Source organism: Mauremys reevesii, linkage group 2 (genome assembly GCF_016161935.1).
Source record: "Mauremys reevesii isolate NIE-2019 linkage group 2, ASM1616193v1, whole genome shotgun sequence".
NCBI classification, from domain to species: domain Eukaryota; kingdom Metazoa; phylum Chordata; order Testudines; family Geoemydidae; genus Mauremys; species Mauremys reevesii.
In genome coordinates this window covers 246184595-246199563 of record NC_052624.1, presented here as the reverse complement: position 1 = coordinate 246199563, position 14969 = coordinate 246184595, and the positions used below count along the sequence as shown (strand labels likewise).

The 14969-nt window shown below is 40.2% G+C and overlaps 1 protein-coding gene across 13 annotated transcripts in view; it reads left to right on the top strand.

Moving 5' to 3' along the window:
• TP53INP1 (tumor protein p53 inducible nuclear protein 1) overlaps positions 1 to 6997 on the top strand; it is a 52812-nt gene extending 45815 nt beyond the window's left edge. For 12 of the 13 annotated variants that reach the window (XM_039523349.1, XM_039523350.1, XM_039523346.1 and 9 more), the window contains one exon: positions 3241 to 6997. In XM_039523349.1, the coding sequence (XP_039379283.1) occupies positions 3241 to 3490 (250 nt within the window). In that variant the 3' untranslated portion in view covers positions 3491 to 6997. Of the gene's footprint in view, positions 1 to 607; positions 642 to 3240 lie in introns of all 13 variants that reach the window. The other variant, XM_039523352.1, reaches the window with a different exon arrangement.
• Positions 6998 to 14969: the final 7972 nt, after the last annotated feature.

Below are 14969 nucleotides of genomic sequence, written 5' to 3'. Positions count from 1 at the left end.
GTTTGTAAGAACCTACAGTCAGTAGCAGCAATGTAACAGAAATGGTTGCAAAATGGAGATGGTGAAATTTGAGTGAGAATTGTGTCATTCAAGAGTAGATGGATCTGTCGCCTTCCCCTTTCCTCAAATTCAGATATTGAATTATTGTGATGGCTTTGTACAATTTAGGGATGCTGGTATAAGCCATTCCAGAACTATATCTTGCCTCTCTTTATAATGCAGCACTACTTAAATATATAATTAAATTAAAGGGCCAGATACTCACTTGGTGTAAATCAGCATCATTCCTCTGAATTCAATGGAACTGTGCATTCAGCTGAGGATGTGGCCCAAGTATCACTGTTAAATACTAAGACTCCGTGAAATTAATGGGAATTAGGTGCCTAAATGCCTTTTGAGGATCTTGGCTAAATATTTTCTCCAAAATAATTACCTTGTACATGAAATTATGGACAACAAAATTGTAACTGTCTCACTCTAAAACATTAAAGTTGAGATGAAATACAGTAACTGAGAGAGATAATAACTGTTCAACTAAGCTGACAATACAGTAAAATGTTGTCTTGAAGTCTCTAGTTGTTTAATGGTTGGCCATTTAACATTGTAGGGCCAGGAAAAGCTGCTTAAGGCACACTGGCACAGTAAGTACTACTGCTTTGGGACAGTACTTTTTGTTTGATCGGTCTGCTTTGTAAATAGACTTGTCTATCAAAACTATACCAGTTTTAAGACTAACCTCTGTGTCAAGTTACTTAGTCAATTCTAATTCTGCTATAACAAGTAAAATATACTGCTAAGTACAGAATACTGGCTTTTAAAAATGTTGATTATCAGTTAAGAATCTTTAGGGTTCCAATCTTGTTAGCTTTTATGTGCAAACAGTGAAGTCACTGGGGGTACATCTCCAGTGGAGGAAAAACACCCACATGAGTGTCAGAGCCCAGATCACCTGACTCCATCTCCCACTATGTTTACATTCCCCTTCCATCTAAGACCCAGCCACTCACGCTCCTCGCCTGGGCTTCTAAGTGCATCAATAGCTCACTAATACAACATACACTGTGGCTTATTGTTCTGGACAATATGAAATCCATGTATGTGTTAGTGAGCTATTGATGCACTTCTGTGGCTGATGACACGAGTCAAAACCATGCTTGAGACACAATTAGTCTACTAATGCCTGATCTGTTATGGTTTTATTGTTGTAGTGCTTGTATTTGTGCTACCATAACTGTGCTTGTTCCAGAACTTCCCTTATTACTGTCTTCATTCAGAGTTTCAGCTCTGACATGTTGCTTCTAAAACCATTAATGCATCACGTGTAGCCAGTGGTAGTGCCATAATTACAGGAGCCTACATGCAAGGTCAGTTGATCAGCATAAAAGGAAAGAATAAGAGCAGTTCCAGTGTGAAATGACTAGGGTGAGTGAAGGACAGAATGTCAACTTGGACATTATACTGACCGGCTCTTGTCTGTCGGTTTTAATAATCTGTAAAGGGAGGTAACTCTGGGATAGGCATTCAATGCATAATTCATCTTGGGGCCCATATCCTTCAATCCGTTCATTTTGTGCTGCTCTGCTGACACAAAGTGAATGTGTTTTGGCTTCAACTCTTTGCTGGTAGGAAGTCAAGGAAAGCAGGGGAGTCTGTTCCAGTGCCAGTGGTACACACTCTGCCAGCATGGAGGGTAGTAGGCAGACCGGGGGCATAGCAGGATGTTCTGCTATACAGATTTTCCACTGGTGTGAGGTTCTTCCACTAGTGGAAACAGACATGCTAGGGCTGAATTTGTTATAACTGACTCCCTGAGGGCCCCATCCTCTGTTCCCTGAGCACAGGGAAGGCATGGGCTCCTAAACTTGGAGTCATCCAAAAAGGGTGGTGGTAAAGCTGCATACTACCACGTCATGTCCCATAAAAGCATCTGCTATACAAGTAATGTCACCATTATCATGCCACCTTGATGGGGAGGTTCATGGAAGTTGTTTTTAAAATTTGTATGGGCTCTGGAAAGCTCTAAGTTACAAAACTTACCACCACCCCCACCCTCAGGCTGTGGGGGTGGGAAGCAAGAGACATTTTACTGATGTATTCTCCCACCCTTGCATAGGTTGGTGATGCCCCATACTGTGCGATGGGATGTCTCTACAGCAGTCTGACTTTGAGAGGCATTGAGGGAATCCAAGGGACAGGCTGAAGAATGATCTTTAGTTACTCATGGCATTTCACACAGCTGATCTGACTTCAGTGGCTTACTTGGTCTAACTTTCCAGGTCTTATGCATGATCATCATGTTTGGGTTGCCAGCCATGCAGGAAAATCCAAACAGTCTTTTATTTAGTGCCCTTTATTTTCACACAGCCTAAACTATCCTGTGCAAGATGACCTTTAACCATAACATCTAGTAAATATTTACTAATTCTTCTGAGGATCATGAAATACATGCTCCCTTCTGTATTTAATACATTATATGATCTTTTGGGCATTATGCCATTAGTTCATGTATAATAGCAAGCTGGAAAGTGCATTATACCCAAAGGATTAAATATTGAATCAGAAATACAAAAGGCAACATAGAACAGTCCTTTACAGAGAGAATGAGGGGAGAGGAAACAGACCTATTAACTCACTCCCTAAAACATGCTGAAGAACTACATCAAAAAACTTCATGCCTACTATGATGGGATAGGGTCAACTACTGGAAGTGATTTGTGTAAACATCTCTATTTAGGCTTGGCAGAATTTGATTATTTTTAAATAACTTTGATGGATTATATCTCTTTATTTTTAAGCACTTTTTTTTGTTTTTATCTATTTAAATTCTCCCAGTTGTAGGAGATTTATTAGGGGTGGAAGGGCCAGGCAGTAGGGATGTCAGACAATAATTTAACGGCATTACACCTTGAGATCCAAAAAGTCAAAGCATTATAACCATTAAAATACAAATTGTCAACATTACATGTCAAAGTATACACAGTAAATATCCTGAAATCAAGCTCTTAAGTTCTCCAAGCAGCATTTTTCTTACTTTACCTATTTGTACATTTCTATTGATAGAAATATTTGTGTGTGTGTGTGTGCGGTGAAATTGATTAGTGACATTTACTGATACAAAACTAATCCTTCCAAGCCTATCTATATTCATTCAGCTAGAAGAAAATACATTCCCTTAATAAACTTACCTAGATCTCCAAGTGCTAGGTGAACTGTAACTAACATTTGTATGTTAAATTTTAGAATGGAAGCACGAAATGAAATGGGGCAGCATATTCATTGCTATGTTGCCACCCTTGCTGCTCACTCAAGTTTTCTGGAACAAACCAAGAGTTTTCGTCCAACCCAGTGGGTAAAAGAACATAATGAAAGACACCATTTCAACAGAAACAGTCTCCGTCGCCAAAATCTTACCAGAGATTGCCACTCTCGGCAAATCAAGCACAACGGATTGTTTGTTCACCAGCCTTGCCAGCGTCAGTACAATTACTGAAGGCTTTTGAGGTTTTAATCCTATCGGTTAATTGTTCTTAGCTTGCTTTTGTTTTAATGTATAGATAATGAAGGTGTTATCAATCTGAAGCTGATCATCAATCATTTGAATACAATCGTGACTAGTGTTACATTTAGTTTGAAACCACATTTACATACAGTGTATCACAAAATGCCTTGCTATAGGTCCTAAATGGTTATCTTAAATATTTCAGTGTTTTGGAAATGTGTGAGAGTGTGGTTTTTAACTTTACTATGATGTTTGGATGGGTTTTTAAAGAAAATTCTTACAAAGATGGAACGTGGATTCTTCAGTCGTATGAAGTTACAAACTTATTGGGGTCAACCATACACTTTAATAACCAGTGCTTTTGACAGTTTTGTATGTCTGTATATACTGTGTGCACAGTTATACTCTAGCATAAGCATTAAAAGGCTATAGTTGCCAGTGGATTTGAAGTAGATGTCACTAAACTCTTATTGAAAGAAGGATAACTCTAGATTTAATCTAAACTAGGTATTATCTACTTTCATTAAACAAACAGTTACTTCATATAAGCAGCAGAAGAGAGTAAAATGTCCACCTGATAATACTGGAATAAGATGTGGCATGAATGTTACAGGTATTGGAGAGGGACAAACTTTGTGCCTTCATGTGGAGTGAAATGAAAAGTAGACCTATGGGTTATTAAATATAGACACTTAACCCAAAGATTCCATCAGTATTTTAGATCATGCTCTTTTTTTCTTTTCTCCACTTTTTCTTTTTTGGGGGGAGAGGATGCATCCATTACACACCTCCCAGAACTTGGTTTAGTTTATCTGTCGTGTATATCCAAAGAGAAAGGGCTAGACTGACTGTCTTCTGTAATAGGTCCATCCCATAGCTGAAACACCTTCTACAGAACCTATTCTAGTGGATGGTGAGTACGGATGGGCTTCCGAGCTGCTGATTACTGCCTCGAATTGATCAATTCATTTCAAGTGATAGATTAGGAACGGCTCACAAACTACTGGATGGAAAACCTATTTCCAGATGAGGTCTTGCACCCTTCCCAATTCTTTCCCAACGAGAGAATAAAGTTGAGGTGACCATGCCTGGAAGTGCTGAAAGGCATAACATTATAAATATATTCTAACACTACTAGTCTTCCAGAATTAAGCAGTGCTAGGGGGGATATATAAAAGTGGAGATTCAGGAGCTACATTAACAGTGGATATTTCATTGCTCATGTGGCATAAAAGCAGAAAAATATCTAATGATGTAATTTTATAGACTAGTGGTGGAGAGGGGAAAGTACAGAACATTAAACATTCTCTTTAAAAAGTTATTAAAATCTTGCATGATCTTCTGGAAGAAAGCATGCCTTGAAAAGCAAAGGCACCAAATTTGACAGTGCAGATACTTCCAGACAGCCACACTACAAAATTAACCATGATAGATAATTCTTGGAAATTTGAGTAAATCAAGGAACAGGGGGAGAACAGTGAAGCTTTACTCTTCCTCTTTTGTTTCCAGTGCTTCATCTGTGATCACTGCTTTTCCTGCATTTGCTGCTAAGGCATGTAAATGTTAGTCACGTTCAACCAAGTCTTCCAGCTGAAATCATGTGGAAAAGCCTCAACACTATAAAACATGTATATGGGTGGCTTTAATTTTTGTGATTTAGATGAAACCAATAATGCTTAAGAATTATTTCAAACCTATGAAATGTTCTTTGAAATATGGCCAAATGTTTCAATTCTGCTGATACAAAAACCTAATGCCTTGTAGTAATCTTGCAGTATGAGTAGCACTGCATATAATAGATGCAGGCTGAACTCTTGTGGAGAGTAATCTTCCTAATCCTGTAGCAAATAGCCTTCTGGTCCCCAATTCCCTTCAAATACTCCGTTTTTTTTCTGGTTTTAGTTAACAGTTTAATTGCTATGTGTATCTATAAACGTAGCACTATCCACGTTGCTTTTGTTTGTACTCCTGTCATCTTACTGGAGTATATTCTAGATGACCTCCCGGCATTTCTAGGTCTAGCCCCCTGCACTTAGGCTGGATCACATCTATCTAGACCATCCGTGAAAGGCGTTTAGTCTAACCTGTTCTTTAAAACTTCCAGTGATATAGGACATAAGTTTTGCTTTGAATGATTATGTATGAGTCTAAGTGCTTAATGCCAATTCAGAATGTAGATGATTTATGATCTTACCTCTTCTTCTTTTTTTTTTTTTTTTTTTTTTTTTTTTTGTGATTCATATCCATATATATACAATATTTTCCTCTGGGCTAGAAACTCTCACTTATTTATCCAAGAATAATTTTGTAGCTTCACCAATCTCGATTCCTAGAATCTCTCATATTTGCTCACTGAGATCTTAATGTTGCTTCTGGTATCATTCCTTTTCATTTCAACTTTTCCTCTGTCCTTTTTTCATCTCCTCCCCTCCCTCCCAACTCTTTCTTTCTTTCTTCGATCCAGCTCAGGAGACTCCTTGCTTTAATTTTTCTCTTCCTAAATAACTACTTTCCTTCAGCTTTAAATTTCCTAAAGTTAAATGAAGGAAGATGGCATCTCCACCTCCTTTGAATTAAAAGGGTTTTGTAATTCTTTAACTTTTTAGGGGGGGGGGGAGTGCATGGCTCCCAAGCATTAGAATTGGAGCCTCCTTTTTTCAGTTGGCAAGTAAATGCAATTTTAGACTGCTCCTAAAAACTGGGAGATACTAATCTTTTTTTATACTATATTACTGGATAATTTTCTAGTGATGAAATCCTATATCTTTCAGGATATAAACTTTTTTTGTTGCACAAAAGCTGTGCCTCTCAGTTCTTAATATTGGAAACCATGTTATCTTGTATGAGATAGCGATCTCTATCTATCAATACTTTATCAGTGACTTTTTTTTTGTTAATTTTGTCTTGCATATTTATGTTACTAGTTCTGTTTTGTGCCTGGAGTTCTTGGGCAGTTTTTTTGTTGTTGTTGTTCTCTAGTAGTGTGTGAGTTGTGTGGCTTTTTATATGGTTTTTGAACAGTAGTAAAACATATTGTTTCTTGTAAAAGTGGAGGCCTTGCACTGTCTCAGATGCTGATTCATTAATTTTGTTGAAACTGTGTTTCCGTATGTATCAGTCAATAGACAGATGTGTTGTAAACAAACCTGTGCCTTCTAGGTTTAACTTGTACACAACAAACTTGAAAATTCAAAAGGGACATTTCAGTTAAGATAAATACTGTACATCAGTCTATGCATATATGGCAGCTTCTTTCTGGAGCCACTTTCTCTACTTGTAGCAGTTCTTTTGATATCAAAGGTGGTCTGGCTCTTAGTTTGAATAGGCAGTTTGATACAAGCTGAACAACAACAAAATACAGCACTTTGCCAAAAAGTAGCATTGCTTAAACAATGTGTAGTTAATAACACAACTTCCTCTATTTTGGTTTCATGGTGCATCTTGCACTTTATGAAGAAACATATGATCTTAACTATCAATAAAAATTGGCCTATTAAAGTGGCTTGTCTGAGTCTTTTTTCCATACTATAGTTAAATTCCAAATGTTTGAGCACTAATTTTTTGGACACTGTCTATAAATACAATTATCACTACAAAATGACCTTCTGTAGTTCAAAATTCTCTCTGTTCTTGGGGTATAATAGTAATGGGCTACATTGCTCTTCCAGTCAGCTGTGAAACAAATTGTGCTCTTGGGGTCTAGGAAGTGGGAATGGCAAAGGGTAAACAAAGTTCCAACTCTTAACAATTGCAGGCTCAACTTCTTTTTGTATATTTTAGTGGCTACACTAGCCGCTCAAGGCAATGTCAAGTCAATACTAAATATCTGTGAGGATTCTACCTTTCCAATGATGCATGGCCCAACCTTCCTTATAAGGGGCGTCTGCCTCCAACTGTTTGCCAAATTACCATACAAAAGCCACAGAATCTTAGTCTAAGTGAGGATTCTGAGATACTGTTAAGGATTCAGGAAGGTATGGCCTGTACTAGGAAAATGGCTCATTGCTGCTGGATATAGTGAGCAATGGCCTTGTCTCTGCTAGCAAAATGTTCAAAAACTTCCCATTGGTTTAACTTAACCTACCAGTATTGGCTCTGGGAACTCTGGTCTAGACATCCCACTGGTTGCTGGCAGTTGCGAACACCATACTGGTTAGACTTGCTCCATATAGGACTAGCTGATGCTGTTCTTAACATTTGCTGAGTGTCTTCTGCTAATGTTAACGTCCGTGGCATTGAACCCTAGTGGAGATGGGGCCGATGAGTGTCTCTTCTTTGCCCCCTCCCTTTACCTGATATTGAAAATGGTTTAACTGCTGCTGTAGATGGGTATTGTAAATAGCTTTCTCCCACTATAGCAAGCATCATCAAAACATTGTTCTACTAGGTCCTTATTACACGTAGTGGTGCTAAAAGGCTTGTACTCCTGTCAGTTCCAATGTAAACCACTTTCAGTACCAGTAAGAAGAGTTTCGGGGAGCTGAAGGGGGGAATTGTTAACACTCATTGTCAGCAATGAGCTCCTTATGTGGATGGTAACATATAGCTGAACATATGTATTATGCATAATTCATGCCATATCACCTTGGGCTATGCCTTAGCCAAATAACATAGTTTGAGGGCCCTGGAATGGGAGGAGACAATGTGCAGATCCGAGTCAAACACTTCATTTGCAGAGGGGTTGTCTGGGAAGCAAAGGTAGAGGGTGTGCTTCCTCTACAGGAGTCTTCACTAGACTTTTATCTAGAGTTAATTGACTGTTTAACTCAAGGTATTTAAGACCTTTGTGAAAGCAAGTGTGGACACTTTACAGGTTCACTGGGCCCCATAAGTGAGCACTATCCTTTACCTTGAGTTAACTGGCAATCTGCTAATCCAATGGTAGAGTGACCTCATCTGCCTGTAAAATAGATTATCAATAAATTTCTGTATGTTGACACTTGAAAACAGTATTTAATCTACAGTACTTATTCACTGAAATCAATTATAAATGTTCATTACATTAAAGGGATTTAAAGTTAATGTACATTTGAGTGTTGCTGCTCACTTGAGTCCAATCCTCACACACAATCCCTTGTCTTGTGTTGGCATCTAATTTAGGTTACGCTCATGTTCGCTTTACGCTATACCCACAATGGGTCAGCCAGTCTATCAGCTGCTAACACCACTGCTCTGTAGCATGGAGCCAGGCTAGCTCTGCTTGAGGGCTGCTAGTCCTCCACTGCCTTCCCATAATTCCTTCTGGGTGCCCAGAAAGAAAAGATGAGTTCTCCCCCAGTTCCCTAAGGAAAAAAATTCAGCTCAACTTACTGCAGTGGAAAGAATAATGGTAGGATCCACCCAGATGTGCCATACATGAATGAGCGCATCACTAGTGTGGACACAGCAGTGTGTTGTTATCACAGTGTGGCCACTTGCACTTGAGCTAGGTAAACACAAGGGAAGTAACTTGAATTAACTCTATAGTGAAGAAGACACTCACCATTAATCTGTTCCCAGGGAAGACAGCAACCTCTCTGGAATTAGGTTTCCTGCACTTTTTTTCTGGACTAGTGGTACTGATCCCTGTCAAAGATGGGATTGTAACTAGCTGGATCACTGCTCTGATCCAATATGATCATTCCTATGAACAGGTATGTTTTACCCTTTTTATTGTTCAATGAAGTGTAAACTTCAAAAAGCCCAGTTCTGTGACTTGACTGTATAATTCTTATGTATGAAAAAAGTCAGTGGAGTGTTTTTATTTTATTTTATTGTCCAAGTAACTCAAAAATGGTCAAACTGAATTTCCAGGAAAAAAAATCACCCCTTTGCTGAGAGAGTACAATGTTGAAGTTTTCATTTCCAAAGGAAAAAAAACGTATAGAGGGTTATGAGTTTATGAAAACAAGGAGCGCTATATAATGAGGCCTGTCTACAAGGAAAGTTTCTTACAGTTATACAGGTATAATTTAGTTAAACTGCTATAGCTATACCGGTATAGCTCCTCAGGCGGACACTTTTTCTGGAATAAGAGTGGTTTTTTTTTCCCCTCCAGTTTGGCTTAAACCTCTTCTAAAGTAAACAGAATAAAAACCTCTTACACCAGAATGAAAGTGTCCATAATTGTATCTGTTTAAATTAACACCTCAGCTTATACCAGTATAACTTTTGTTTGTAGACAAAATAGCTATTGATATAGCTCTAATCACCATAGTATTATTTTAATTACACCTCTTCAATGGTTAAAACTGTAATAGATCCCGAATAACTATATTTTCTGACTGAGCTGTGCAATGTATGCTTTCTTAGTGTCATTTTAGTGCATATTCATAACCACAAGAAGCTGCCCACCTCCATTTTCATACTTCATCAACCCATGACACATGCAAATGAGAGTCAAGGTAGGTGTGTGTGTGTGTGTGTGTATATATATATATATATATATATATATATATATGAGAGAGAGAGAGAGAGAGAGAGAGAGAGAATGAGTCATTTCTATCATAGGAAAGGTCATGCTAGGACATGTTTTTTACACCCTTGTCCCCTTGACATCCTTAAACCACAATTCAACCTTTCAGAATAGAGGAGACTGAACACAGGCTGAGAAATGTGAATAATAAAACTCAGTTTTGATAGTCTGCCAGTATGTTGATTAAGGGAAGGGCACCATCTCATCCTACCTCCATAAGGCCCTATCTATAGTATACACCCGGCCTAAAGGTGACTATAATGTCACCTAGTCACATTATAGCAAGGATCAGGGCTGCTGAGAAAATTCCCTTATTCTAGTGGCAAGATGATTGAGGGCATGGTGTGAACTGGAGAGCTGCTCAACACCCCTCTTCCTAGCCCAACTGAGGGAAGCAACCAGCAGCTGGAGGGAAGTAGGGAGCTAGTTAACAACCCAGTCACCGTAAGAGATTGTGGGATCAGAGATCGACTCAACAATCCACTCAACCACGGTGAGGGAAGTGGCCACAGGGGCCCGTGGAGTGGAGACCTTCTCAACAACTACGTGGTCCTGTTGAGAGAAGCAGCCACAAGGACTGGAGTGCTGGCAGTAATCTTTTTTTCCAGTTCCATCACTGGCCCATACCACAGCTCTAGTGTTCCCTGAGCTTTTGTCCTACGGTGCCAAACATGGTTATGATGTGCTGTGTTTGGTCTACATTGAGCCCAGTCTATTCCAAGTACACTTCCTAAAACGTTTCCATTGCTAACAATAGTTCAGTCCCACAAAAATTAAGCAACAATGAGAGTCCTAGTGCAGAGTGGGCAAGGGCTGTTGCCACCAATTTAATCTTTGTTTTACCTAAACCTGCTCAGATCAGGTCTTAACAACATTGTTGTTAAAAGGCCTGCAGCAGCTAGTAGAGCTGAACCAGTGTTAGCAACGGGAAATTTTTGAAAAATGTCTTTTAAATATAAACAATGGATCACTAGCTGCCAACAGCCTTTATAATACTGTCAGTTACACCATGGGATTAGAAACAATGGCAGTAACAACCCACGTAAACCAGGGCTCAGGGGTGCTCAAACTAGAGGTGCTGGGGCTGCAGCAACACCCCCTACCTTGAAGTGGTTTCCATTATATACAGGGTTTACAGTTTTGTTCAATGGCTCTCAGAAGCCCCCCTATAAAAATTGTTCCAACACCACTTCAAGGGCTATGTCTGGCTGATGGCCTCTTTCTCCAATATATTTTGCATCATGTAGCTGCTCTGGTGCCCTTAATGTAAGCGAACTGCATTGGAGTAAGCTGTGACTTACTCCAGTTTGAAATGCATAAGCTACTGGTACAGTGCTTCTGTGCTAGACGTTTGTATTGGTGTAAGTACACGGTGCAAAAATAAACCCGACCCAGTGTAGGAAGGGCCTCAGGCTCCCAGAATTACTAACACCAGTAGAAGCAGCAAAGAATCCTGTGGCACCTTATAGACTAACAGACGTTTTGCAGCATGAGCTTTCGTGGGTGAATACCCACTTCTTCGGATGCAAGTAGTGGAAATTTCCAGGGGCAGGTTTATATATGCAAGCAAGAAGCAAGCTAGAGGAAACAGATCAACAGAGCCAGACGTGTACCCAGAAGCCTCCTACTGCAAGACAAACCCAAGAAAGAAACCAACAGGACTCCACTGGCCATCGCATACAGTCCCCAGCTAAAACCCCTCCAGCGCATCATCAAGGATCTACAACCCATCCTGGACAATGATCCCACTCTTTCACAGGCCTTGGGTGGCAGGCCAGTCCTCGCCCACAGACAACCTGCCAACCTGAAGCATATTCTCACCAGTAACTGCACACTGCACCATAGTAACTCTAACTCAGGAACCAATCCATGCAACAAACCTCGATGCCAACTCTGCCCGCATATCTACACCAGCGACACCATCACAGGACCTAACCAGATCAGCCACACCATCACCGGTTCATTCACCTGCACGTCCACCAATGTTATATATGCCATCATATGCCAGCAATGCCCCTCTGCTATGTACATCGGCCAAACTGGACAGTCTCTAAGGAAAAGGATAAATGGACACAAATCAGATATTAGGAATGGCAATATACAAAAACCTGTAGGAGAACACTTCAACCTCCCTGGCCACACAATAGCAGATCTTAAGGTGGCCATCCTGCAGCAAAAAAACTTCAGGACCAGACTTCAAAGAGAAACTGCTGAGCTTCAGTTCATCTGCAAATTTGACACCATCAGCTCAGGATTAAACAAAGACTGTGAATGGCTTGCCAACTACAGAACCAGTTTCTCCTCTCTTGGTTTTCACTCAACTGCTAGAACAGGGCCTCATCCTCCCTGATTGAACTAACCTCGTTATCTCTAGTGTGCTTCTTGCTTGCATATATAAACCTGCCCCTGGAAATTTCCACTACTTGCATCCGAAGAAGTGGGTATTCACCCACGAAAGCTCATGCTGCAAAACGTCTGTTAGTCTATAAGGTGCCACAGGATTCTTTGCTGCTTCTACAGAACCAGACTAACACGGCTACCCCTCGGATACTTAACACCAGTAGGACTTTTTTGACATTTCCCCTAGTTTAAACAGAGTAGGGTGACCAGACAGCAAGTGTGAAAAATCGGGACAGAGGGTGGGGGGTTATAGGTGCCTATATAAGACAAAGACCACAAAATCGGGACTGTCCCTATAAAATCGGGACATCTGGTCACCCTAAAACAGAGCTGGAGGTATTGTGAAAATCTCCCACTGTTGTCCAACAGTAGTGCAGTTCCAGTGGTGGGAGTGCTAATATAGACTGGTCACAGGCAGTTTTATCACCCTATTGTCTAGAGTAGCAGGCAGAACGCCTAAGCTGGCTGTACTACAACTTCCATCATTGCTTCAACTGGAGAATCTGCACCAATGGCAATTTACAGTTATTAAGATGACTGCTAAACATTTAAAAAAAAAAACCCACATTGTTCTGCTTCCATTGCTGGCAAACACATACAAAAGTGTCTACTGTAGATATTCTCATTGTGGAAAGGGCCTACATTTACAACCCTTTGTTGCAATATTAGCGTTAGCCTTTCTGAACTAGTATCAGTGAGGCACATATTGTTCTTTTGAGGTTGCTGAATTATATAAAACATATTATTTGGGGGTTGTATGGAACTTTACCAGTACATCTCAATGGCATGTGAATTCTGCCATCTAATTTTACTATTATCACTTACAATTTATCGTTAACCATTTAAACATTGCTCCTCTTCCAAAGCATAAATAGGAATAAAGATTGGAAAATATTCCTTAAGAACACATTTTCCTCCATTTAGCAAAACTGTGGCTTGTTATTGTGTGCTAATTGCAGTTCTGACGCTATCAACTCCAAATCTGGTCCCTGATCATAAAGAAACATAAGATTTAATTTGTAAAATAGTTGCTTTCCTTCCCCCCATCTTCTTTTCTTTAACAATCTCACAGTCTGATATTGCATTGTGTTTTATTTAGATTGTAAATTCCTTGGGACTATACCTCTTTGTAAGGAATTGTGCACTGAACTGTCACTATGTAAGTAATATTGAACATTCAGATGTTCCTTTACATGTTGAAAGCTTTGTACATACACTAACTAATCCTCTACCATCTCTGGGAGGCAGGTAGCTGTATCCTTTTATTATGGATGAGGAACATGAGGCAGAGCGAGGTTGTGGCTTCTCCAAGTTCACATAGCTCTGAATGGAATTCAGAACGCCTGACTCTCAGTCCTGGGCAATACCACAAAACAACACTACCTCCCAAAACATGGTCTTCTCATTGTTACAGCAACACAAAGAGAAGTCCCAGCAGTAAGTATAACTAAAAATATGACTTCAATGTAAAGGAGAATTCAGCTGACTGCCACAAGACTCACATTTTTCCTATAATGGGTCTTCTCAGAGACCTCCTTTTGGGAGGGGGAAACAGAGCAGGTGGGCATCTTTGCTGGTTACCAGGTTTCTGGCATGTGGAAGATGGGAGCTGGCCAGCTGCCACACACTTTGTGGATGAGGAGATGGGTCTGAAACCTGGGAAGAAAGAATAGGGGTATGTCCACATTTAAAATGCTACAGTGGCACCGCTGCAGCTGCATCACTGTAACTCTTTAATGTAGATACTACCTACACTGGTGGGAGGGGTTCATAATAATTCTCCTATTGACCTAGCTCTGTTTCAAGTGGGGGCTAGATTGGTATAGCTTTGTCTCTCAGGGGTGTGAATTTTTTCACCCAAAGAGGCGTAGCTACGTAATGGAAATTCCTAGTGTAGACTAGGCCTCAGAGTGGGCACACAAACCTCAGCGTATGCTACCTGCATTAAATTCATGCATATGAATAGCATATAGCCATAATATTGCCACTGAGCATGTCTGAAAATGACCAGATTCCAGATTTAACTTTTAACTGTAACCCCAGAAATTAAATTTAATTTTTCAAAGCTGAAAGTCTGTTAGGCAGTAATTTACACATCACAGAGAAAGGGAGTGTGGGTATTTGCAATTCAGCTTTAACCACCACCCTCTGATCAGGGCCAGTTCAAGCAAATCCATTGGTTTCTGCATAGTAATTTGATTGCCCTCCAAGGTCCAGTGTGCAACATCCTCCACCCCATTTGATCCACACTCCTTTCCCGTGCCAGCTGTGGGAGCAGAGGTGTAGACCTACAGGGGTGGGATAATAGGGAACCTGTCTAGAAGTGCTGCATGTGTCTGTGGAGTGAGTATGGGAAATAGTGGATGGGGACTTCCTACGTTAAAGGTGATGAGTGGAAACCTGCGTTGTGTCCCAGCCATGGCCAAGATAAGGAAGTGGGGTATGTAGAGAAATTCAGATTCTCTGGGGCTCAACCTGGGGCTCAAATTATTATCACTTTCAAGCTTACAGCCAGCACTGATTGTATCATACACCATGACACAGAGAAGTGTAATCAATGAACATTAAACTAACTTCAACCTGCCTTTGCAGGAAAAAAAAAATCCCAAGAGACAA